At 42.5% G+C, this 27,501-nt stretch overlaps 1 protein-coding gene across 2 annotated transcripts; it reads right to left on the minus strand.

Annotated features, from left to right (window-relative positions):
• Nucleotides 1–27,501, minus strand: LOC311044556 (homer protein homolog 1-like). 2 transcript variants are annotated; one of them, XM_084056231.1, is made up of 8 exons: nt 26,982–27,501; nt 23,634–23,765; nt 22,211–22,303; nt 19,310–19,464; nt 4,602–4,758; nt 3,658–3,768; nt 2,931–3,011; nt 1–1,729 (listed from the first exon to the last, which is right to left on the minus strand). In XM_084056231.1, exons 1-8 carry the CDS (start codon nt 27,306–27,308, stop codon nt 1,538–1,540), a joined length of 1,248 nt encoding a protein of 415 aa, XP_083912357.1. In that variant the 5' UTR covers nt 27,309–27,501; the 3' UTR covers nt 1–1,537. The 2 variants fall into 2 exon arrangements, with proteins under 2 accessions (XP_083912357.1, XP_083912356.1); XM_084056230.1 differs by having other exon boundaries at nt 3,637–3,768.

The raw sequence follows: 27,501 nt of genomic DNA on the forward strand, positions 1-27,501 counted from the left end.
TGTGTGTGTGTGTGTGTGTGTGTGTGTGTGTGTGTGTGTGTGTGTGTGTGTGTGTGTGTGTGTGTGTGTGTGTGTGTGTGTGTGTGTGTGTGTGTGTGTGTGTGTGTGTGTGGGTATCACGTCCACAAAAAGGGTCTCTCTCTCGCCACACAGATACATACATACACATTATATTATATTATATTATATACAAATGTCTCTCCTCTTCCATGTACCTCTCTAAAGGCACACGTATAGCGTTCATCTGGAGTTCAGGCCTTGTTCACTAACACACCACACACCCAGTTTGGCAGGAAGACAGGTCAAGTTCGCTGTGATGTGGAAGCTGTTTGGATACAGGAGCCCTCTCCTGTCATGCCTCAGCTTCTTCTGAACACACAACCATGACATTTGGGGGTGGGGGGTATAGCAGCATCATTGATGCCTATGGAAGATTAATTACTTAAATATTATGTTCAATGTACACAGTCATGATCAACTTCTACTTGAAAAAGGTAATTACGGTAGTTCAATTGTAAACAAAACTCCATCTCCCAGCAGCCCCGTGCATATTGGGCCACGAATGATGCCCGTTTGTAGCAGTGATGTCACTTGCTGTCACTGGTTGGTTCAGAGCCAGCGGTTAGGTTCTTGTTTCCCGTGGCAGTCTGCCGTATAATCCAAGCACACAAACAGGACCCTGCTTCCACAGAATCTACACAGCACGTCCGCTGTTCGGGTGAATCACTTTGGATGAGAGCATCTGCTGTAGCTAGAAGAGCATATTTCTGCGGGATTTGGCAGCTTTGGCGCAGTTCTCTGAGTCTTAACAGCAATTATTACCATGTGACTTCGGTCATCCCCTTGGGAGGGGGGCTTTTTAGAGGGAAGGAGAGGTGTGTGTGTGTGTGTGTGTGTGTGTGTGTGTGTGTGTGTGTGTGTGTGTGTGTGTGTGTGTGTGTGTGTGTGTGTGTGTGTGCGTGCGTACGTGCGTGTGTGTGCGTACGTGCGTGTGTGCGCGTGTAAGAGAGAGAGTGAGAGAGATTCTGCCTGCAGTAGCAGTGATGCAGTTCCCAGATTCAGACAGCAGGTGGCACCAAGGGACAGATCTTCACAAACTAACCAACAACTGAACCCCCCCCCCCCCCCCCAACAACAACCAAAGAGGCTTATGTATCAGACCGGAAAGATCAATGCGGCCAAGGTTACGCGGCCGAACCAGCCAATCAGTAGTGAAGGTCATCCGTGCCATCGCGCTGAACTTTCAGCTCTTTGCCAAATCTATATGAGTGCCTTGGGGGGGGGGGGGAGTGGTGGCCCCCGGAAGCCTGGAAGTTTAGCTGCCCTCTTTGTGCCTGATTGGTCCTGGGAGGGAGAGGGGGGGGGGGTGCACTGTAATCTCAGCATGGGACGAGTCAGTGCATTGGGCAGCAGAGAGGGGAGTAGTAGGGGGCAGTAGAATAGATTTGGCAGGGTGGGGGGGTAAGGGAGGTTAATATTATGGCTCCGTCTATCAAGTTGAGTGCGTTGGTGGGCCAGTGGCGGTGCGCCGCTGTCTCTAGCTGGCCTCCTCTATGAGGCGGGCCAGCGTGTCTCGAAGTTCTGTCAGCTCAAAGATCTTCCCGTCCAGGAGTTCCAGCAGAGTCCGCAGGCTCTTCCTGAAGTTCTCCTGCTCCTCCTGGTTCTCCTCCAGACGCTGCTCCGCGCCCGTCAGCTGCTCCTCCAACACCCGTCCACGCAGCTCCGTCTCCTGGAGAGAGAGAGAGTCACAGAGGGTGTGATTGAACGTGTATATTGCATAATAATCATCATCATCATCATTGTTTTGACCAGAACCCTATTGCAGTGGTTCTCAACATTTTTTGAGATTGATCATTTGAAAAGATGTTGTGCCAGAGACCCCCATAAGAGAAGATATGTGTTGTAAAAGTGATATTCAGAGCCAATCTACAAACTCACAACGCATCGCATGGGAGCTTGTAGATTGGCTATTTTTAGCAGTGCCAACCGCTCTATATCTGACTTTGTCTGTGTGTCCGTGTGTCCGGGTGTCCGTGAGTCTGTCCGGGTGTGTGGCTGTCCGGGTATGTGTCCAATAAACAAACATTGATGACAACATCGATCAATACGGGGCTCATCAAAGGCACCGCTTCCTTCACACAGGGTGTGATTTTTTAATAGCTAAACTGTTACTTATTTTTCTGGCAATCCCTTGGACCGCCCCAAAAACTGCAAAAAAAATAAATAAATACAAAATATATAATTTAAAGACATTTTAACACAATGAGTGCCATAAACGGTCCGGACCGTTTTTCATAATCCAAACGAGGAGTGCCGTAAACGGTCCGGACCGTTTTTGACCCAATTTTATTTTTATACGTAGGGTCCACGTGGGGCGCTAAAACGAAACTTTGGGATCATCCAAGGAGTTTCTGAGAAGGAGAGGCCGGATGTGGATCCATGTCAAAAATCCTTCCGGTAGGCCTTTCCAATGTTATCTCCTTGACTAAAAGCTTAATATCTCCATTTCTTTTTAACGTGGTGGAAGCGAGCCGTTTTCGATCGGCGATCACGCTGCAATGGAGGATCGCATTGGAAATATTATTGTTCCAGGCGTTAGTCGGGACCCTCCGCCGTCTCGCACGCACGCTTGTTTACATGCACTTCCGCGTCGGGGCTTCTACAGCACAAAACATATCAACGTAAGTGGATGGAAGAAATGCAGGCACTGAACGTATAATATTTTAATAAATCTCTGGCACCCGATGTGTTAAAATACACTGATGTGAACACCGCGTCACGATTGGTCGAATACCCTTCCAGTCAAAAGAGCAGATGACAGCTTCCTGTTCTCAACATTTATGGGGTGGAATTACAGACTCTCTGTGGCATTTGAAGATTGTGGAAGAGATAATCTGGCTTGAGAGACAGTTTAGTGCTCTGTATCTCACCTCCAGTTTCTGGGTCAGTGAATCTTTCTGCTCCATCAAATCATTCATGTTTTCCAGTTCCTCTTTCAACCTCTCCATTTCCTGTAGGACACAACCCAATCAAGTTTACTCTCCATTCATATCCACATGTACTAGACACTTTTACACTTTAGTGTTTGGTATGGGTAAAGGCACAGTATCCTCACTCGAAGAAAGACAAAGTTATGTATAAAACAATATAGACTACAAATAGCTAAATTGCTGTTCTACAAGCTTCCAATTCAGCATGATGAGACGCACTGTGAGCTTGCTACAGTATGTTCACTGTTTTTGACATTTTTGGACATTTCTTGAAATACTTTGACATATTGAATTATCTTTTGAAAAATCTATTCAATTCAATTCAATTAAGTTGAAAGTGGTCAATGTGGTTAACCCATTGAAACCGGCAAAGCAAAGTATTTTTACTTCACAATACTTTACAATGCGTCGCATCGTGACGCATTGTGAGCTATAGATCTGCTATAGCAGAGCTGTAGCAGAGCCGTAGATCTTCTATTTTCAAAAGATTTTTTATCATTTTATACATTTGAAAACTTGTGAAATGGGACATTCTGCATAATGAGTAGCTACTTTTACTTTTGGTACTTTAAGTACATTTTGATACCAACACTTTTGTACTTTTATTCAAGTACATTTTGAATTAGTAAGTAAAAAATGTGAGTACTTTTTCCACCACTGCACACACCTCCTCTTTGACTCTGAGTGTAGTTTCCAGTTCCTCGATGGTTTGGTTGAGTTCAGTCTTCTGGGATTTGATCACAGGACTCTGGTTGCTCTGACATTCCAGTTCAGTCACCTACAGGAACTCAAACATCAATATGATTTGTCATATCTTATCGTATTGTATCTATCTTATTTTCTTGTATCTCTTATCTTTTCTTTCTTCATATTAGATCTTTATTCTATTAGACCTTTTTCTTATTAGACCTGGTGAGTCCCATAAGATCTTTTTTTCGAGCAAGCCCCGGCCAAGATAGCAGCAATTACAAATAAGGCTCGCTACGAATAACAGATAACAAATAACAGAATCACATGTTTAAAAGATGGACAAAGAAACTGAATGGTTTGGTAAGGAAGCAATTACAAATTCCAATTTGCCACTAAAACCTATATTTTTTAAAGTCCTAATTGGGGATCAGCTGTAGATGTGTCCAGGCTGCTGGAACAGCAGACATAAAGGACTGTTTCAGAGTTGAGAAAGGGGTAAACAGCTACTGTAGCAACGTACAGGAAGACTACATTACAAGAGATTACAATTTGTGCAAATCTTTGAATGCATATTTTTTAAAGCGAATTTGTTACTCAAATCTTTGCTTCTGGGGATTCTACAAATGTCTTCTAAATCCTAACAGTCATGTCAAGGGCCCCCAAAGGCCTCCCCATCTAAAAAAATGTTGTTCCAGTGACCCCCCAGAAGCAACGATTTGAGTTAAAATGTTTCGCTTAAAAATATATATATATATATCACAAATGTTCTCTATTTTTCAAAAATAGCCAAAGTATCAAATAATGGTTAAAGTGGTTACACAGGTGCGTTCCTAATGGGTTAAGTAACTGTAGTGCCAGTTAAAAAAGGGTTTACTAACTATTTGACCAGTATCTCATCAAAAACATACTGGTTTCCCTCACCCGTTTGTGTAGTCTCTCAGCTTCCTCCTGGTAAGCAGCTAGTTGTTGCTTCCACTGTTTGACGTTGGCTGTGGACTCCAGCAGCGCTGCAGTTAGCTTAGCGTTGTTGCCCTTCAGTGCCTCCAGCTCTGCCTCCCAATGCTTGGTCATGGTGGGACTGGAATACACACACACATTTGAAATATTTATTTATGTCCACATAAACAGAAGTACAAGATGTACAAAGGACATAAACACTGCCAGTGCAGTCAGATAATGGGGAAACAGCCAGTTAAAAGTGCATGTAAGGCAGAGTATTGTTACATACAAAACAAAAGATGGCATACTTGTCGAACACAGCGGACAACAATCATGGGTAAAGGAAACAACGCCTCCTCCAAATTGAGCGGCTTCCTATGATAGCTGATATTGAGCAGTACCTTGATAACTGTTTGACTCTCCAATTGTGAGGTGTGTTCAAGACATTCAAGATGTTCCATTCCATTCCACTATACAAGTATAAAGAATGTAAAGTTAACAGCTACTTTGCTGGTGTTGACGTGCTTGAATGACATGCATGTTGGCCTCTGCGATGACAACACACTCTCACTCCTCAAAATGCACACACAACGTGAGAATGCGTTGGCGATGACCATGTTGGCGTAGCAGGGCCGGGGGGCTGTTAATGACCCTGAAATGAGCATTAAAAAAAAACTATTCAGTCCGTCCGGGGGAAGGCAGCGATGTTGGCTGTGCAGCTGGGTCTCCCTTTAAAGTGTGATATGGTGTGTAAGTCCCAACCACGTACTCTACGTGGGCTATTACCACTTAGCTGTGCCTCTTCTTGTTGTAATCTTACTGATCACTCTGCAGAGATTGTAATGGGATTTTTTAACCCCCCCATCCGCTTTGTTTCCAGAGGCGATGATTCATGCTGTGAGAGCAGCTCGAATAGAACTGTTGATCCATGGCTGGTTCGGTTCTGGTTTGGATACACCCAGGCTGTTTGTGTGGGAACAACAATGTCCTCCTTGCTCTCAAGTCGCAAACTTGTTGGATGGTGGGATACTGGGAAGCGGAGGATGGCGGGGAGGGGGTGTGCACGTTGCCTCAGCTTCACCAGCACAACAGCTCTTTTCTCTTGCCGGTGGTGACACTTTCAACGCCTCTTTCATACAGCTGCTGTTGTGTGTGGATCCCCCATGGTTCGTGGGAGCACGGGGTCCAGTCGGAAAAACCTCTGGATTGGTGTACAGTACAGTAAGTGGTCATTGAAACTCTTATGTCCCAACACTGTGGCTCTAAGCAACTCACTTCAAAGGAATGGCGCACGCTCAACTCAAAGGCAAGTCTTGAGGTTAAATCAGGATACAGAGTCGGAAACGCTGAGGGAGACTAACAGGTTGAAACGCGACAGGTTTATTATTTATGACTGCTGCTGCGGAACATTAAAAGACTCTTAGAATAATTTGGCGAAACAAAGTGACAATCTCCAAGCCATTTTATGTGTGTGTATGTGTGCATCCATCATCTATCCATCCATCCCTCCAGTGTGAGACTGTCAGCAGGTTGTGAGACCCAGAGGTCAGCTGTCCAGTGGCAGTGGGAGCAGCTGTCTGCCTGTAAGTGAGATTACATTCCTAGACTGGTGTCTAATCTGCTACCGCTACACACAGATGTTTTACATGCTGCAAAAACCTAATGGCCCCCTTTTTCTAATCCCCCCCTTGACCAAAAAATTATGGTCCCGATGGGAGAGCTTTTAAGCGTCATTTCAATGATCATTTTTATTATTCATTAGTTAATCTTTCGTTTGCATAGTTAATCATTATGGTTAGCCATACACAATCTGTTGTAAAGTACACCATTTTTTCAAAGTTCCCTTTTTGTACAGAACAAATTAAAGCCCTAACGGCCCTATTCTGGGCGCCGCCTTACCCATTAACCCTAAACTTCTTTGCCATTTTGAAAAACATTTCCAGAAGTAGTTCAAATAGCCAATCTACATCGACACATTGTGAGCTTGTAGATTTGCTATTTCAACTATTTGAAAATGTTTTTCAAAAAAATGGCAAAGAAGTTTAGGGATAATGGGTAAGACGGCGCCCAGAATAGGTCTAATGTCTAATGCTGTCAGGAATGACTTCGAAGAACCCAAAAGCAGTAGGACCAAAGCGATGATCAAAGTTCAGAGGTTTTGAGGTTTATTAACCAAACTTAAGCAACCCATAAAATGGGAAAGGCAAAACAGGAACAGAATATACAGATAGTACAGCACTGACATTCACAAACATCAAACGACGACCTGACATGGGGCTGAACAAACAGGGGAATATATATAGACACAGGGTTAACTGGACACAGGTGAACACAAGACAAATCAGCACAGAGATTGGCTGGGGCACAACAGGACACAGGTGGAGAGCAATTACAAATACATACTGGTCAGACAAGACAGGAAGCGATAACAAGGCAGACAGGAAACAATACTACAAAATAAGAGTAGACAACATCAGGGCAAAAGGCAACAGAGTAACAATACAAATATACAAATTAGGGATGTCCGATATTATCGGCCTCCCGATATTATCGGCCGATATTAGCATAAAAATTGATATCGGGAAAATATCGGTATCGGTTTTTGAAAAAAAACAACTTTTTTTTTTTTTTTTTTTGCTTTATAAATAAGTTACAGGAGTTCTTACTGTATATGGTGTGTGTGATATGAAATTTGAGCTTACCCTAATCACAATAATCCCCGCATATATCGGTATCGGTTGATATCGGTATCGGTAATTAAGAGTTGGACAATATCGGTATATCGGTTATCGGTAAAAAAGCCAATATCGGACAACCCTAATACAAATAGAACCTGCAGTATGCAGAACATGCAGTAAGCACTTAAGGTCTAACCGGCCTAAAGTGTCCATGACCATATAAGGCCTTCAAGGTCTAAACTCTAAATAATAAAGTCGGCCTAACCGGCCTAAAGTGTCCATGACCATAAAAGGGCATCAAGGTCTAAATAATAAAGTCAAAGCCCACGGCCTGAGGAGCGGACTGTGACAAATGCACAAAATCAATGGAGAACCCTCTTCATGATCAGCTGTTGGCCCTGCTTTTGAGGTCCAATCCCGGTATGCATCTGCATTGTGTATGAGTCTTAAAAGGAACATTAAAGTCTACATTAGAATTAAAGGAAGAACAATTCACCACTTTATTTGATGGGCTACAAACACAATGAACTCTTGAGTAGCTAATGCTAAGTTAATGATACTCCATCATTATTTAATAATTAACAAAACATTATACACTATAGTCTCAAAGGAAGAACTATTCACCACTTTGTTTCAAGGGCCGCGAATGAACATGATGAACTCATGAGTAGCCTATGCATAATGAATGATGATTAAAATACTACTACTACTCTGTGCTGTGTCTGTGCTGTGATGGGTTGGCTTTTGTTCAGTTGTCCACTTACTTGTGAACTACTAAGACTTGCGTTTTCATACACTTCAATGTGCTTATTCATTTGGAAAGTCTGGTATAAAATAATCCCTTGACAAAAGACTGATTTACAAATCGTCGCTGTCGGGTGGAAACCAAACCATTACTTTTCAGGAAGTGGAAAAAATTACTTGAGTTCCAATGGATCCAATGTAGTTATGATTTAGTCACAACTCTTGTTAATGCTTTTCATTGTTTCTAAAGTAACGAAAAGCTCACAATGCATCATGATGCACCCAGCATCAAGGGTTAGATTGGGGGTAGGTCCCTGCGACATACTAGCGTCATGCCCAGGGGGTGTAATTGTACATCATGGCTGGGGGATGTACTTATACAGTACATCAGGGAAGACAGGGACATATACTTACAGTACCAAAAGTAAAAGTAGTCATTATGCAGAATGACCCGTTTCAGAAGGTATCATTATGTATAAAATATATTAAAATCTTTTGAAAATAGCTGATCTACAAGCTCACAAAGCGTAGCATAGATCGGCTATTTTCAAAGTTTAAATAGGGCATGTATGTTTTTTATAATAATCCAAAAGTTTTCTAATAATTGTAGTGGAGTAAAAAGAACAATATTTTACTCTGAGATGTAGTGGAGTAGAAGTAAAATTATTGAAAATTTGAAGTACTCCAGTAGGTCTACAGTACTTGAGTAAATGTACTTAATTACTTTACACCACTGCATCCACCAATCTCTCCTTCTGTTTATCATGTATTATTCATCCATCCATCCATCCATCCATTCTTTATCTAATCTACATCTCTTGTGATATCAGTGTTAATTCCCATCCCTGGGGCCCTGCATGCTTGACCCTGTTGGAATCAAACTTTCCGAGGGGTAAAAGTACTTATGGATGCGTCTCTCCCTGCTTTGATGTGAGCACTGCGGGAGTGGGAGACGAGGTCTTACATAATCCCCACTCAGCCTGTCAGCGTGGAGAGAGACCTAAATGTTGTGGAGTAGTGCGCTGAATAGATAGCTCTCTCCACCGCACTCCCACGCATGGTGCGGTAATTCCTCCAAGCAACACAGACAACCGGAGACTTAAACGCGCGCGCGCGCACACACACACACACACACACACACACACACACGCACGCACGCACGCACGCACACACACGCACACACACGCACACGCACACTAGTCGGATGTGATGCCTTAGCTCGCTCAAAGACAGACAAGGCTTTCCTCCTCCTATACGACCTTGAAACAATGGCGGTTGTTTTTGGTTCTCTGTGATGTTCACTACTTCCCACTCAGCAGAGAGGGACCACACATCTAACTCACGCTGAACTCCCACCATGCCTCCTTCTTACACAACCACGTCCCTAGCAGTGTGTGTGTGTGTGTGTGTGTGTGTGTGCGCGTGTGCGTGCGCGTGCGCGTGCGCGTGCGCGTGCGTGTGTGTGTACAGTATTCGTGTCTCCCGTTGTGTGTGTGACGCATAGGCAGGAGATGACATTTCATCCTACACACACTATACATGCTGTACACATTTACACATGCTCTCATCAAGACATGCCACTCTGCCGAGGTATACGGTATAAACCAACACACGGCAAAACACAGAGCAGGAGAGCGCATGCAGGAGAGAGATCAGCGTGGAAGGACGAACCACAGATGGAGAGAGATAGAGAGAGAGAAAAGAAGAGAAAGTTGTATTTTTCTACAATGAGGGGGTCTGCTGCAGGGGTCCAGAGGGTCCACCCTTAATGCCACAAAACAACAGATGTGAAGTCAGACACACAGGGAGAGAGCTCAGAAAGGTAAGCTTAGCTGCTGCTGCTTGTGTCGCCGAACCATTTATAGTCTGTTACAGAAGACCTTTTGTTACAGTTATGAAAAGCAGTTTGTTTAAACCAGTTTGTTTATAACTCCATTATAGTGCTATGGAAAGTTTGTTTCAGTGTACTATGTTAAAAAATAAATATATTACAAACTACTGACTCATACACTTACATTTGTAGAATGTTGTTATTTTCTTCTCCTTTATCAATGATAAATGACCAAGAACGTATCAATTATTCATAATAATTCTACTGTTTGGACGAGTTTGGGAAAAATGTTTTGTATGTTTTTACTCTACTTTGCACTCTACTTTCTTTATGTTGAATGATGTGATCAATAATACTCCACTATGGTTCCTTGTCTTATGTCTGTTTTATCTAACAACCACAGATTGCTAAAAGATCCTGACATGAACACGTGACTTCGCTGAGACCATATACGCTTTATAGCACACGGTCAAGTGTTCCCACTTCAACCATGAATGTTTTTATTTGTAACATAGTCTGAAGTGAAACTAGCATTCACACATACCGTGTTTTATTGTTGAATAAAAAGCAACATTGTGTGCTGTGCTTTACTGCTTTTCAACTACATTCTTGTTGTGTTCAATTCCCTTTCTCGGGTCAATAAAACCTCTCACACAACAAAAATATAACTAACAGTAAAATGTTGAGACGTTTTTACTTTACGTTTTTACTCTACTGTACTTCTATAGAGTTGTCTCTCTGTATTTCACACGTTGCTGCATTGCATCAGAGTGAACCCAGAGAAATTTTAAGTGTGCCTTCCGCTCGTTAAGTGTTTTAACTCCTTTTGATTACTTGTAAGTACTTTTACTCAAATACAGTACAGTAATAGTACAACACTGCATCTGGAGCAGCAACAGAACTTTTAAGTATTTTTAATCATTTTAACAACTTTTAAGTATTTTTACAAATTCTATGTACTTTTAAGTATTTTACTTATTTTATGCACATTTAAGTCGTTTTTATTAATTTTAACAACTTTTATGTATTTTTACTCATTTTAACAACTTTTAAGTATTTATTTTACAGATTTTAAAGAGGTGGTGCCATGGTTTTGCACTTTTTCTGTTTTTCATGTGTCTATGAGGTTGATAGAACTTCATTAAGTCCCCTGGTGGTGTTTTTATGGTGTTTTATGTCTTCTCTGACTATTTTGAGTTTCTACCTCGAGGCTGAAACCTTGAGGGTCAAACGTGCCAATAGAAAAACAGCCCTTTAGTGACATAGTAGAATTGTACCCTCCCCCTCATTAGGAGGGACTAGGACAAGTGGGTGGTGCTAAGGTGGTGGAGGAGGTGCTAAGGTGAGAACCAGGTATACTTAATGAACTGGAGGCTTGTCCACATAAAAACATAATTTTAACACTTTCTATACACTTTTTTGAAAAAAATCTTCCTCCTGGTATAACCATAATACCTGATGATTATGTTTTAGGGGGGGGGGGGATCACTGAAAATCACGGCACCCCGTCTTTACCAACTTTTAAGTATTTTTTACACATTTTATGTACTTTGAAGTATTTTTACTCATTTTATGCACTTTTAAGAAGTTTTTAGTCATTTTAACAACTTGCGTATTACGTTGCCGTGGTAACGCGTAACGACAAGAAATGTAATAGCCCAATTGTCCCGGCCGAGCCACACGTTTTATGTATATATTGCGGGGGTTGTGTTAACCGTGTGGGCAACATTACAGGGCTAATTTTGCGGGAAGAATATTATCATTAAGTATGGCAGATTTCAATAAGTGTTTTTCCATCGGCATGGCAGGCACACTTAATTAAAGGGATCGTAGGCAAGTTCAGAGATAAACAAAGAAAAAAACTCCAGCAGTTCGTTTCCCCGACCACCAGGGGGTGACGCAGGGAGGACTTCCATAGAGTTAAGGGGACTTCTAAACGTGCCATGCCGAATATAGGTTGCTTTATTCGGATACAATTCGCGGAACTGCCCGCCCCTGCCGGTTCTCTGAATTTTTATTTTTAAATAGGCCCTTTCATGATAAATTGACCACATATATGAAGTTAAACAACTAAATTCTATCCAAACGCTATCTTAAAAGTAAATTCTGTGCCTCAAAAAAGAAGTTTGAGAGCGTTTTAAAACAGAAAGTAAAAAGTTCACACGGACACGGACGCGCAAGGATGCGCACATGCGTGCGTTAATTTACGTCCCGGACTAACATAAACAGTAGGGAAAATACGGATTTCAGAAAGAGGACTGTGTTTCAATGCAGGAAAACACCCCAGCATCATTATATAGTGGCTGATAGAGGGGAAAAATGCAAAATATATATATACATATAAATATTTTTTTAATTTAGGCTTAATGTTGCCTACAATCCCTTTAAATAGTACTAGTAGTTCTAATCACCACACGCTGAGTGCAACAGGTACTGCAGGTAATCCTTCCTGACACACATCCACACAGGAAGCACGCAGTTGTGACAGTTGCCACAGCAACGGCAGAGGAACACAACAGGGTGCGTGGGAACTGTGACCTTTTCTGGATCAGGGCCCACTGGAAAATCTCAAAACTGTGCTATTTTCAGAGCATGTTTATTTAAACCCATTCGTCCCAAGTCCTGAGGCCGATTCTACAAATGCCTTCTAAATCAGTATGTTCTCACACTTTGAAGATCTTTTTTTAAAAATAGCAGATATACAAGCTCAGAGCGCGTCACTTCGAAGTGACATGCTGTGAGGTTGTATATCTGCTATTTTTGAACAGCCAACGCTAAACTCCAAAATGCTTTCATTACATTTACATTACATTACAGTCATTTAGCAGACGCTTTTATCCAAAGCGACTTTCACACACAGATGCTTTGCCGGTTTTAACCCATTTTGGGGCGGGAACCCCTATTTGTAACTATACCTTTCAAGACGGGAACCTCTTTTGGGGTTCCTGTTGCTATGTACAGTATTTACTAACTATATAGCAACATACATTTTTGTAATCTTTGAATACATATTTGAAGTTTTTCAGAAAACTTAGGTCAGGATTTAGAAGGCGTTTTTAGAAACGGCCTCAGGTCTAAATGGGTTAATGGGCTAATGATTAATGAAGCATTTTCATTTTAATGATTAATCAATCAATTGAGTTCCGGCTTTGATCAATAGAACTATACATAGTTTATTGGTATCACAATGAAAACTACATGTTTCAAGGTTTTACAGAAAATAAATACCATGACTTTTTTTGTATCAATTCTTTTTTATATTATCATTAAAATCTTAATGTTTTGACAATTATTTGGAGGCCCTCTTGCAAACTCCTCACAGCCCACTAGGTTGGGAATTAACCAGGAGGACACGCTCCAAGCACAGAATAGAACTACGAAGACGCCTCCAAAGCTCTGTCAAACCCTCGCATCACAGCGTCATCCATACATGTCACTCTGCCTCCCTCTTCTATTCTCTCTGTCTGTCTGTATGCTTTCTACCCACACATGTGTGCCTACACACAGCTCCACACGGCACGCTGACGCTGAGGGATTCACTATGGAGACGGAAGGAGGAGGAGGAAAGAAAAAAACTTGCCAAGACCAACGCAAAACGCCTGTGCACATACAACAGCTTTCTTTTCTTTTCTTTTCTTTTCTTTTCTTTTCTTTTCTTTTCTTCTCTTCTCCGCAGCTCTCATTCCTTTACCCAAAACCATCAAAATAAAACAACAGAGAAAGTACTGCAGCCTTTTTTTATTCTTATTATTCTGTATGAAAATCAACTCAATAAAGCATAACGTTGCACCATTACACCATCTCTCAGAGACTGTGTGTGCCTGCGTGCGTGCGTGCGTGCGTGCGTGCGTGCGCGCGTGTGTGTGTGTTGGAGACAGCTCACTGCAGTGGGAGGCACAAAGGCAGCTTTAGTATATGAATGACACACATGTATCACCAATGTGTCTCCCTGTCACCCCTCAAACATCTATCAGAGTTTATGTGGGTGTGTTAATGTGTATAACTGTGCATATGAGAGCGAGAGAGAGAGAGAAAGAGAGAGAGAGAGAGAGAGAGAGAGAGAGAGAGAGAGACGGAGAGAGAGGGGTTGAAGTTGGAGAACATCTGAGTGGTCTACAGTATCTCCCAGCATTCTCTTATGCATGTAATTGGGGAAAAACTGTGGCAGTGAACGGTGTTTTAGAGCATCCTCATGCTCAGAGTATCCTCGAGCACCAAGTGGCCTCATGCTAACCAGTGTTAATGCCACAGAGAGACGACCCCCTCAGCGCCCACGCTTGCTGCATTAATTGACACATCAGCAGCCTGCTGGTGGGAGTTCTTTGACAGCAGAGAGATATATATATATTGGAACAGCCTTCAAACAGGTCACCATGTAGCGGTGCATAATATATACCCATATAATATGTACCAATATACCTGTATATACCATAATATATATGAATACTGTATGTATCCTATATATATAGGCTATATATAGTATACATATAGATTTCACGTATGCTGTATCACACACACGCACACGCACACGCGCGCGCGCGCGCACACACACACACACACACACACACACACACACACACACACACACACACACACACACACACACACACACACAGTATAGCCCCTATTATGTATATGCACGTATATATGTACGGTCACATGTACCGTACATTCACACATAAATATATACATACTGTATATATGTATGTATATATATATTATATATATTTCATATGTTTCTTCGTGCTGTAGTGCACAAATACATTTGTTTGTCTCCCCCGGGACAAGCAAAACTGTACATATTTCACATTTATTATTCAAAATATAAAACAACTTTTCTCGATGGCCACTATTTTTTCTCCAAAATGTGGCCAATGTTGTTTACTTTCAAAGATATGATCTATATTTATTTTTGATATTGGCTTCAACACCTCAGTAAAACGTTAACCGTCCTTAATTGGTCAAATCCAATGTGTTAAGTCCCATTTAATGCGGTGATCGCAAAAACAGACTGATGATACATGAACTGATTGATTGACATCTTTAATTGGTAAGAAGTGGTAGAAGGTCATACAGTTAATAGAGAGCTTGTTGTTCACAGCAATTAGAAAGTTATAATATTTCTTTAAAGTTCACTATCCGTACTCCATGTCAGTTCGATTCGGTGCATCCCCCATTGTGTGTGTGTGTGTGTGTGTGTGTGTGTGTGTGTGTGTGTGTGTGTGTGTGTGTGTGTGTGTGTGTGTGTGTGTGTGTGTGTGTGTGTGTGTGTGTGTGTGTGTGTGTGTGTGTGTGTGTGTGTGTGTGTGGGTGGCTTCCATGTGTGTTTCTGCAGTAAGTTCATGTTGGGGGTGTCAGTGACTCATGCACATGCGCTTCTCCCTCCCTCCCTCCCTCTCCCTCCCTCTCTCTCTCTCTCTCTCTCTCTCTCTCTCTCTCTCTCTCTCTCTCTCTCTCTCTCTCTCTCTCTCTCTCTCTCTCTCTCTCTCTCTCTCTCTCTCTCTCTCTCTCTCTCTCTCTCTCTCTCTCTCCGCCTCCCACTACAGTACCTCCAGTATCTTATATAAGTGTTACATAAACGCTGAATCAACCTTTTGGGCCACAAGCCTCCAAACAGCCCCACCTCGTCAAGAGTCCCAGAAACATTTACACCGCACTTTGACCTCTACAAACACCTGTTTCACATCACCACCGACATGCAACATCATTCTCAGTGGTCACAAATCAAATACTAATCAGGTGCTGTGTATATATAAAGATACAGAGGCAGCAGGAATGCAGCATGTGAACTAAGAGTGTAACGGTACACGTATTGGCACTAAATTGTTTCGGTGCAGGGCATTCGGTTCGGTATGGCCGTGCCAGCGCCCCCAACAAATGGCGGGAAACATAAAATATGTTTCACGTGCGGAACTTAAATTTCCTTCTCTAGTTCCCAGTGTGTGTGTGTGTATGTGTGAGAGAGAGAGAGAGAGAGAGAGAAGAGAGAGAGAGAGAGAGAGAGAGAGAGAGAGAGAGAGAGAGAGAGAGAGAGAGAGAGAGAGAGAGAGAGAGAGAGAGTATGCACCCTCTCTTCTATACTCAAAGTTAAAATGTTGGTGTGAACTGTGAACTATAATAAATCAATGGCAATTTACTACAGTATACAGTAGTATATTTTGGTTGCAACTAAACAATTCATTTACATTTTAGAATTAAAAAATATTTAATCACATCCTGAAAATGGAATTGTACCTCTCCCTGTAGAGAGGTACCTTGAACAGCAAGCAGCGCTATTACTTTTTAAATATATTTTATATTTCATTCAAAATGTTATAACAAATTATTAATTGTTGATTTAAAAAAGTCCATAATAAACTACAAGAGATTTGAGTTATGCATTTTCCCCCTACTGTACCAAAAAACATAATTACATTTAAATTTTTAAAAACGTGGCTTCAAAAGCCAAGTGTGTGTACCATTACACCCCTAATGTGACCAGGTGTAGCATGCTGGGTAATGTAGTGTAGACACCCTGATAATACATCACATGCTGTAAACCGACACATTAAGGAGCAAGCAAGATTAAATACACATGGGTTAAAACTCATTAGTAAAGACCTATTAGCGCACTGTAACACAAAAAAAAACATGAAAAGAATAGGTCCATCAGCAGCACAAAGAAATTAACCCTGCAAAAGCATTTCATTCCTGAGAAGCTACTGGCAATTAGACTGGCATCTGTTTTTGCTGGTCCTTGTGATGTACTGTAGTGAGTATATGCATGAACGTCAAAAACGTCATTCCAAAACCTTCCAGGCAAAACCCTGTCAGTGTTTCTGGTCCCCGTCTGATAGCCATCATTTACTGTAGGTACACTCGTATAAAACAAGGTTTTATGTGGAGCTAAAAAAGGCTTGATAGATCACTTCATGTATGGTCCCTAAAAAAACTTTGACAAGGATTTATTTTTGCATGGTTCTGATATCATTTACAACACACGTTATAACACATTAACATTCAAATTTGGCCCCTCCTCCCTCAACGACACCAATACAGTAGCACACACCTACTGCCCTAACGGTTGATGGCCAGTAACATCCCCGGCTAAGTAAATACTATACTTAGTCGTGACACCGGTGCATACTGCACAGCTATGTATAAACCAGGCTTGATCACATGAACCCTATTCTGGGGGGAATATTATCTGAAAATAGCTGATCTACAGCTCACAATGCGTCATGTTGCGACACGTCGTAAGCTTGCAGATCGGCTATTTTTGGTAAAGAGATTTGGGGCCCTATTTTCGCCGGTGCCTTACCCATTATCCATAAACTTCTTTGCCATTTTTTGCTATTTTAAAATACATTTACAACTAGCCGATCTACATCGACACGTTGTGAGCTTGTAGATTGGCTATTTGAATTATTTGAAAATGTTTTTAAAAATAGTAAAACCCCAGTCAAATGTATATATATAGACTAGAGGGTTTAAAGACATGGTGAAATGAAAAATATGTTTTTTAACACTTTTAGAGCATGCCGTGTTCATAATATGGACATACATTTAGTAACAACAGATGGCAAAAGAAAATCTATTTTTGTGTATTCTTATATCAAAAGTCCCTAAAAGGCCAATCTTTATTACTTCCTGTCAAACGAAAACGTAGACAGACAGGCCCTTATGAATAAATATGAATCTTGATTTAATTCAACTGTGTGATTCCGATAGCTGCATGTTCCTCCAAATACACCTGATTTTAATTACAGAGCTAGTCCGTTTTGAATCTCATACAAGATGAGGTCCAGACGGTGTATTACTCATTCTAACTTAATCCGCGCACTAAAATATGTATCTGAAAACATTTTAGGTTAGAAATAAGCAACGTAGTAACAAACATGCTTCACACTGGCCCTCTCTCTACTCCCTTGGGCAGTGTGAGCGACAGGCTACACAAACACTAGCCTTCAGCTGCAGTTAGTTGGATTCAAGTGTTCCATTAGCCTGAGGGGACGGGATCTTCTCATTGATTGAGACGCTGTTTCGGACTGAAACTTCAAAATAAAACGACCAAAAAAAGTAATTTCACCACATCTTTAAGTACAGGCAGGGAAAATTGTCTCTGCAGATACAATACAGTACATACACACATTCCAGTGGGTGATGAATGATGAGGGAATATTTTTGCACGAGTCTATGCTTCTTCTTTTTTTTTATCCTACTCCTCATACCTTTGTGATGGTTCAGTATTGTCTCATTTATATGGTTCCAAACGGAACAATTTATATGGTTCTATGGTTCTTTTTTTTATAGAATCCACAAACGCACAAAGACGTCCCATCAGATGGTTTCATATGCGTTCATGTAGCAAGCTACAGAAGCGTTGCTCTTAAGAGCGTAGAGTACTTGCGCTAGCTTTTGGTGAGCAAGGCATTACTGTATGCCAAACTGTGTTAAGAAGCCCCTCTCTTTGACCTGTAACCAGGCTTTTTACTGTATTGTGAGACAAGCTGTTGCCGTGACAACCTCAGCAGAGAGAGTGAGACAGAGTTGTGATGTTGGCAGAAGTCGGGACAGCATTAATGAAAGCCTATCAGAAAGAGAAGACCCGACAGGTCTTAAACTGCTCCCTGGAAGAAGGAAAGATATGAGAAGGAAGCAGGCATAAATCGAGTGTTTGACTTCCAATGAGCACATATGAGATACATTTTGAGTGACAAAAGAAGAGGGCGAAAACAGAGCGAACGACCGAAGGAAAACAGATTACAGTCTTGTGTTTGAGGAAATATACCACACATAACATGAACTGCTAAGACACAGTACAGATACAGTACACAAGGTTTAACCACTAACTACCTTCAGACTAGTTTACTATTTAATACTATTTCTTATGTGTGTGTGTGTGTGTGTGTGTGTGTGTGTGTGTGTGTGTGTGTGTGTGTGTGTGTGTGTGTGTGTGTGTGTGTGTGTGTGTGTGTGTGTGTTGCTTGATTTACTCCATCGTATGACTGTGTCACGTGCCGAAATAGCAAGCTCATAACGTGTCGCAGTGCAATGTGTCGTGAGATCAGCTTTATTTTTTAAACAAAGCCTAATTTATAAGTATACATGAGGCTTGTGTGTGTGTGTGTGTGTGTGTGTGTGTGTGTGTGTGTGTGTGTGTGTGTGTGTGTGTGTGTGTGTGTGTGTGTGTGTGTGTGTGTGTGTGTGTGTGCGCGTGCGCATGCGCATGTGCGTGTGTGTGCGGGTGCGCATGCGTGTGTGCTTGTACGTGTGTGGACTGCATTTATACAGTGCTTTTCTCCAAAGTACTTTACAATGTACTTCACATTCACCCGCCGATTCACATTCACACACCGATGGCGGAAGAAACCATGCAAGGCACCAACCTGCTCACCGGGAGCAGTTAGGGGATCAGTGTCTTGCTCAAGGACACTTGGACTTTGCGTGCGTCTTACCTGTGTGTGAAGGCGAGGGCATTCTGTGTGGGCTCCGGCCTCGTCTCAGAAGTGGGCGTGGTGATGATGTCACACATCTCGTCCGTGCCGTTGATGTTCTCCATAGTGGGCGGAGTCACAGGAGTCAGCGGTGAGGAGAGCTCCCCTGGAGACTCCTGCATAATAACAACCAAGACAAGTTAGGCTAATTGTCATGCTGGAACACCATCAGATGTTAATCAGTCAACCAATTAATCTGATTCCTTTACCCAATGTTTTATCCTAAACTTGAATCAAAAATCACACCCAGTTAATTATGAGTTAATTATTAATTTCATCATGCGTCTCGCTAGCCAATCACAGTACGTCACAGCCAATCAGCCAATCACAGTACAGCGAAAGACACATTTTCACGACGGAAAGAAAAACTTTCGCCACGGATGGGTCCTAAACCCATCAAAAACAGAACCGCTCAAAAACAGAAGAGATATTGTACACACATTTTATACACATCACATTTCTTCTTATTAAGATCTCAGCCTGGTCACAATAGAAAATGTCGGCATGTTCTAATAATCTCCTAAACAAGACAGTCACTTTGGCAAAGAGAGGGAGAGAATGTGTGTTTGTATGCAGGTGTGTGAGTGACACAGAGAGTCAAAAACAAACAGAGAGAATATTTATATATATATACAGTATATATATATATATATATATATACATATATATATATATAGAGAGAGAGAGAGAGAGAGAGAGAGAGAGAGAGAGAGAGAGAGAGAGAGAGAGAGAGAGGGAGAGAGGGAGACAGCAAGAAAGAGAGTGTTATCTAGCAAGTGTTAACATTCTCCTGCACTGATAATCTCTTGGTAGCAGCACTAAAATAACAGCCTGCTTTAGTGAAGCCTTCCAGATTGCCTATACATGTAGACGGTTAAAATGGCACTGGGAAATCACACAATTAGCAGATGAACACTTATCTTTATATCCCATACTAGCACCAGAATTATACCAGAGACAAATCATTTACCAGTCACACAAAACAGAGCTATTAGGACTCAGAACTCAGTCACAATTATATCTCAACAATGACACTGTCCATGCATCCCTAACGGACAGGATGTGGGAAGAAAATAAGAGGGAGATTAGCCTTACAGTATGTATCTGCTCTGCAGTCATTAAAGTCACGCTAACATTCATTTTGGAGTCTGTTTTAGCGACACCGCTTATAGCTCATTACAGCATTTGAAAAAAAAAATACATTATTGTGAAAAATACAGCAGTCAAAAATAACTTAGCTTGTGTGTTGACTGTTTTCTTATTTCCTGGTACATACTGTTCACACACACACACACACACACACACGCACTTACGCACACACACACGCACGCACGCACGCACGCACGCACGCACGCACGCACGCACGCACGCACGCACGCACGCACGCACGCACGCACACACACACACACACACACACACACACACACACACACACACACACACACATACACACACACACTTGTGCGTGCGCACGCGCCTTATATACGTGATAAGTGAGACACTGTCCAGTTGGTTCTACTGTATAAAAATATCCCCTGATAGGGAAGTGCCAAGGCTACATAGCATCTAAATCCTATCTGGGTTGCTTCTTTAACAGCACTAATGAACCACAGTGTAGAGGGAGGCTGGGTAATGAACAGACCAAAACACTGTTATAAATCTGTTAACTGGCTTCTAGATTAAAGAAGAGATTTGAGGAATCTCTCTGAGACAAGCTCATTGTCCCCCATGTATCGTCAGATATGACCACAAACATGCAATTATCGGGTATTCTGCACAACACATGCCTCACACGCTCACAGACTAATTAAAGCTTTCAATTCATGGAAAGCATGTACAGTGAAGTACAGTACGGGCTCTTGTTTTCTTTTTTTGCACTTTATTATGTGATCAAAAAAAGGTTTTTGAATGAAAAATAATCTATATGATTGGTTCAGTTGGATCAGACTTCGGTACTCCAGATGACATAATACTGACATAATTATTAGACATAGACACTGTCTTTTTTTTCTTCCAATGATAACTCCTAGCAGCTTCTGTACTTACTACAAACGTATTTAAAAAATACCGAAACTCTGTTTAAGCAAAGGTAACTGTGACTAATGTTTACCACTAAGGGGGTTGCTTGATTATGTACACAAAATAGTTGTGCTGTAGAAATGTTGTTCACTTAATTTATTCTCCTTCGCCAAAAATAACTGATGTGTCGTGTTAGCTTATGTTTACTAAGCAACACTACTGTATGCATCCGCATAGCCGCAAGGGTCTGCAGACAGTGCACGCAACGGGCTGAGCCTGTGATTATACTTGTGTCTGCAGACGCACGCACATTCAAGAGCAACACGAGCTGCAATCAATACAAGGCATGATCTAATGACCTTCTTCCAGACAACAACTGAAGTTGACTATATCTTGCGTAATTTGTTCTTCTTCTGGGCATTCCTGTTCATCTCTGAAGATCTCAGATTATAATATAATCCTTAAGCAATGCTTCAAGAAGGCTTTTTTATTCAGGTTTTTATTCTGTTCTGTTTGTATAACATTCAACAAACATGGCAAATATCACTTCAATTTCAAGTCCAATTTCAAGTCCTCCCACTCCTCAAAGAGAGCATCTATTTTTCATTTTAGTGAAATCTCAGTGTAATAGTCTGCGCATAAAGTACTCGCGGCCATAAGATCTAGGATGTGCACAGAAGCCTCCACAGACATGATAAGGCTACACGGACGCAAGTATAATTTGGCCTTCATGCCTCAGTCACATTAATCATCAGGTGGCTCAGGCAGTGAGCAGCTGCCTTTCTTTTCAGACTCAGCTGCATAGTTGTGTTAGGTTAGGACAGTGTTGTCATTGTACTGTACCTGAGAAGGAGAAGTAGCCAACTCCATCTTCTCTTGGCTTTTCTCCTTGGCCAACCGAGCTGCCTCTTTGTACTCTGCAAACTTCTCTGCAAACTGGACACAAACAACAGACAATACAATGAATCAATACAATGACCAATCAATACACAACCATGGCTTTAATCTGCTATGAGCTCAGATATACAGTAGGCTGTAGGCGCACAGTTTGGCACATACTGTACACATAAACACCCTTGTATGCACATCATTGAAACACACACGCATGCACGCATGTGTGTGTGTGTGTGTGTGTGTGTGTGTGTGTGTGTGTGTGTGTGTGTGTGTGTGTGTGTGTGTGTGTGTGTGTGTGTGTGTGTGTGTGTGTGTGTGTGTGTGTGTGTGTGTGTGTGTGTGTGAGACTCCAGTCATTTGCTGTGTCATTTGCTGTCTACATGTCCTGAGTTTGTTGACCTCTTAGAACATGTCAGAGAAACATTGAGTCTGACTAAAGGTGATCTCAGGCTATTTCAGTGACAGCAGAGATACAGTAGACCTCAGAGGAGGGTGAACTCAACACACACACACACACACACACACACACACACACACACACACACACACACACACACACACACACACACACACACACACACACACACACACACACACACACACACAGGGCCATAAATACATGCAACGCAAACGATCGTGGACACATTCCCCCACACACACACACACACACACACACACACACACACACACACACACACACACACACACACACACACACACACACACACACACACACACACACACACACAAACAGTATTTATACATGCTACGTCTGTGTAGAACCAGTTGGTTCCATGTAGAACCTAAAAAAGTCTCCGCAGACACTGATTTATTCAACGTTGATCTTTTTTAAGGCTCATATACTGAAGTGACTGTGTTTCAGTGTACTAAATGGGATAACATGCTCTGAAAATGCACACGGCCCACCCATCTGACCACTACTGCCGCCCGGTCAGATGGTCAGATGGTTAGATGGTCAGATGGTGGTGAACATTTTCAACATTTTCGAGCGGGCCCTGATCCAGGAGAGGTGGAGAACCGCTGTACTAAAGCACATTTCTGGTGTCTTTGAGTGGTGCAGAAGTGACATCAACAGCTCTGCTTGGAACCAGAGTGTCTGCCATGAATGGACTTACAGTAAGTAACTCAATATTAGTTGACGTCAATAGAAGACAGAGTGCAGGGGCTTTTAGTCTAACAGTATCAGGAGTGTAACTGTTACAGCAAATTGGAAAGCCAATCCTCTCTTAATGTGACTGATGCACTAAATGGCTTTCAAATCATCTGGCTGCTACAGAGAGGCTGCCTGGACAAACACCTGCCGAGGTGTGTGCGCGCGCGCGCGTGTGCGCGTGTGTGCGTGTGTGTGTACCTTAGCTAGGTGATGCTCTGTGGAGAAGCCCAGTCCGTAAACAGTGTTAGCTCTGCTGTCAGCCCACTGACCAAACTTCTGTGACGTCTTGGTGAATGTCATGTTGGGACTGATGGTGCTGTTGATTATTGCCTGCAAGACACACAACAAACACTTTCATTAGTATCGAAATAGCCTTGTTAATGGACATTGAGCTCTATTCACAGCAGCCATATTATGAAGACATTCACAGGTGTTACCAATGATACTAATGAAGGCTCTGTTCCATTCTGGTCAAGCAGATTCAGGGTGCTGATATTGTACATGTCGGCTCACTGGAAACCTTCCAAATGGCCCCTTACAGGTGTGTAACTCTGAGAGTGTACAAATGGAACCAAATGGACCCGAGTTATGGGGGTCGTGGAAACCACTGTGCTACACTAAATGGAACAGAGCCTTCATTAGTATCATTGGTAACACCTGTGACGGAAGTGATAATATGGCTGCTGTGAATAGAGCCTATTCCATGTGTGTCGGTGATCATATTGTGCTTGTGAGGACCAGATGTCCTCACAAAGACAGAAAGATCTACAGTATGTGTTCCAAAATCTTGCCCAAAGGTCACCCGAGGTTAGAAAATGAATGTAGTCAATAAACTAATCCACTGAGTCTATAACATCTGTAGTCCATGAAGCTAAGTAGAAATCGAAAGAGATTGTCTGTTTCGTTGAGCAATGCTGTGACAGAAGATTCATTGCTGATCAATTATAATGATGTTGCGCAACTGCTGAAATTCTGAAATGCACACAGTGATTCGTTAGGTGTGGTGTGTGTGCGTGCACGTGTGTGTGTGTGTGTGTGTGTGTGTGTGTGTGTGTGTGTGTGTGTGTGTGTGTGTGTGTGTGTGTGTGTGTGTGTGTGTGTGTGTGTGTGTGTGTGTGTGTGTGTGTGTGTGTGTGTGTGTGTGTGTGTGTGTGCCAGTGGCAGTGAGTGTGAATATGTCAAGTCATCTTTATTTGTATAGCACTTTTATAAACAGGAGTTGCTTTCCAATCGAGGATGACCAACAGCAACATGACTGCTATAATAAACCATAATCCGCAAAAGCAAGTTAAACAAATGAATCACAGTAAAATTATAAAAATCAACATAAAAATCAAGTAAAATTAAATATAAAGTTAAAAGAAGCAGAATAAGACAGATAATACATTAAATGCTGTGAAGTGTATTCATTATATTAATGCAGTGGATGGGGCACACTCAAACAGAGCTAAAGCAAGAGAAGAAAGGTGGGTCTTTAGATTTGATTTATAATTGTCAGGGCTTAATGGGATGGGGCACTATTCCAAAGTTTAGAGGAAGCCCGGTGACCTTTGGTTTTTAGACGTGTCAGGGGAACTGAATGGAGCTGTTGAGAGGATGACCTGAGTCAGTGGTTCTCAACCTTTTCTGGACCAGGGCCCAATTGAAAATCTCAAAAGCGTCCACGGCCAACGGCTGCCGTGTTAAGTGGTCAGATGGGTCTGTCTGTATCACAAAGAAAACTCATTTTTCAAAGTTTTAAAGAAAAAATCACTCCCAGTGTGAGTAAGCGGTGCCTACTCACAGGCGGTACTACTCTATTTGCTGTGTGGGCGCTGGTATTCAGGCGGTACAACTGTATTTGCTGTGTGGGCGCTGGTATTCAGGTGGTACTACTCTATTTGATGTGTGGGTGCTGGTATTCAGGCGGAACTGTGTGCGTGTGTGTGCACGTGTGCAGAGCTGGCTTGTGTTTGTGTGCATGTCTTTAAGTGTGTGTTTAATTAGTGTAATTGGTTGCAATCGGCTGCAGCTGTTGATGCCGTGCTCATACGGACGGACAAACACACACGGTCAAATGTCCTTCTCAAATGTTGGTAACAAACACTCGCGCACACACGCACTTCATTTCCATCAGGCACCGCTAAAAATACTATGAAATTAGTTTCAGATATTTATATTTTTTAACACTATAATGTTATATTATCCTTAAAATCTTATTTGGGGTCCCACTCAGGCACATTCAGAGGGTGAGAGACTTTAGGTGCTTAAGCACCTGCCCCTTTGCCGCTGATGCCCAAAGTGCCGTTTCAAAAAGGGGGGGGGGGGGGAGTGTTTTCTTTTCTTTTTTTTTATTAATGGCCTGTCCAACACCCGTGGCCCTTATCAAGAAGAACATTTGACAAATAATAATAATTTAATTATAATTATTATGTATAATTATATTATAATTAAAATGAGCTGGCTGCCATCAGTCAATTTTAGTTTCACTTTTCACATAATGCAGTGCTGTCAAGTGCCCTCCCACCTCGTTAATCTTGCAGCTGCATTGCAAACGACTTGAGACAGGCACGCAAGCATGGTAAGTTCACTCCCAAATATATATATATATTTTTGCTTTTACACTTCACGGTTTGTGCAGATCAGATTAGCTACAAAACTGAGATGTGTTCTGCCTCAACATAGCCAGTCACCACCCACATGGCTCCCACCCCTACCCGCCAGCGACGGGGCCTTCCACAGCACCAGGATTGTCGCGCAGTAGTGACAACCATCAAGGCTGCCCCAAGAGTACCTGCTCCCCTCAGTTCAGTTACATGCAGTAACATAAACGCGCTTCTGCACTGCCTCTCTCTTCTCTGCCTCGCAGAGCGCGCGTACCAACACATGGCAGTGTAGTTGCATTTAGACTCCAAAGCCCGGGGGGACGGGAAGGTCGGCTGAGACTGCGATTGGCTGCTCGACTTTACGGTCAGGCATGTATCTGTTGAGTTAAGGTTAGGGTGGCAGGCTGAAAAAGGCTACGGTCACACATCTGCGTCAAGACGCGTCAGAGGCAGCAGCTTCCCCGTTCACTTCTATAAGGGTCTGATCGTCCAGTTGCATCCCGTTGCACTGTGTTGTAGGCGCTGAAGCGCATGAAGTCCGACGTGTATGAAGCCTTCAACATTGATGAACCTTGACCCGGTGCCAGTCAATAGGGCAGAGGTGCCGTGCGGTGACCCCACTTGGCAGACCATCACGCTTGTAGTTTTCTTTCAGTTAGCCAGTAAGGTGTGTGCTGAAAGCTTAGGAATGCATCTGTTAGGGTTAAGGTTAGGGTAAGTGTTAAGTGTAAAGGTTAGCGCAAGAAGATATGGAATCAGTGTACATTATTGCAATGTCCCCAGAAGTTTGCAAAACAAACATATGTGAGTGTACAGTATGCGAGTATCTGCATGTCTGCGAGTGTGCATGTGTGTGTGTGTGTGTGTGTGTGTGTGTGTGTGTGTGTGTGTGTGTGTGTGTGTGTGTGTGTGTGTGTGTGTGTGTGTGTGTGTGTGTGAGGGTGAATGTGTGACCACTGACCTTGGTCCCGTCCAGACTGATGATGCGGTAGACGTTGCGCGTGCTGTCGTAGAAGAAGGACACGGTGACGGCATGCTTGCTGGCGGGCAGCCAGTTCTTCTTGGTGCTGGGGTCGATCTGGAAGACGTGCGCCCGCGTGCTGTAGATGGGCTGCTCCCTGAACGGCACAAAGAAGAAGTTGTGAACCTCCTTGTGTTTCAGCACCAGCGTTTCGCCGAAACCCGCTGTGGCGTCTCCTCCACCCGAACGACGCCTCCTCCCCGCCTCCTCTGGGGGGGAGCGTTCGGACCGTCCCGGCAAACGTATCACCAGCTCTCTGTCCTCCATGACGATGATGTCACCCCGCGGGTGACAGGGAGACAGAATGAGTGGGGGCTCCTATGTGAGTATAACGACCACCTATTTATTCATGAGTACACTTCTACAGGTCATTGCTAGAACAACAGGAATACAACTGCACTGTTTGAACAAACTACATACTACAAACAAAATGTAAATAAACCCCCACCACCCCATCTCT

This window comes from Gymnoscopelus microlampas (assembly GCF_963454915.1).
Source record: "Gymnoscopelus microlampas genome assembly, chromosome: 4".
Classification (NCBI taxonomy): domain Eukaryota; kingdom Metazoa; phylum Chordata; class Actinopteri; order Myctophiformes; family Myctophidae; genus Gymnoscopelus; species Gymnoscopelus microlampas.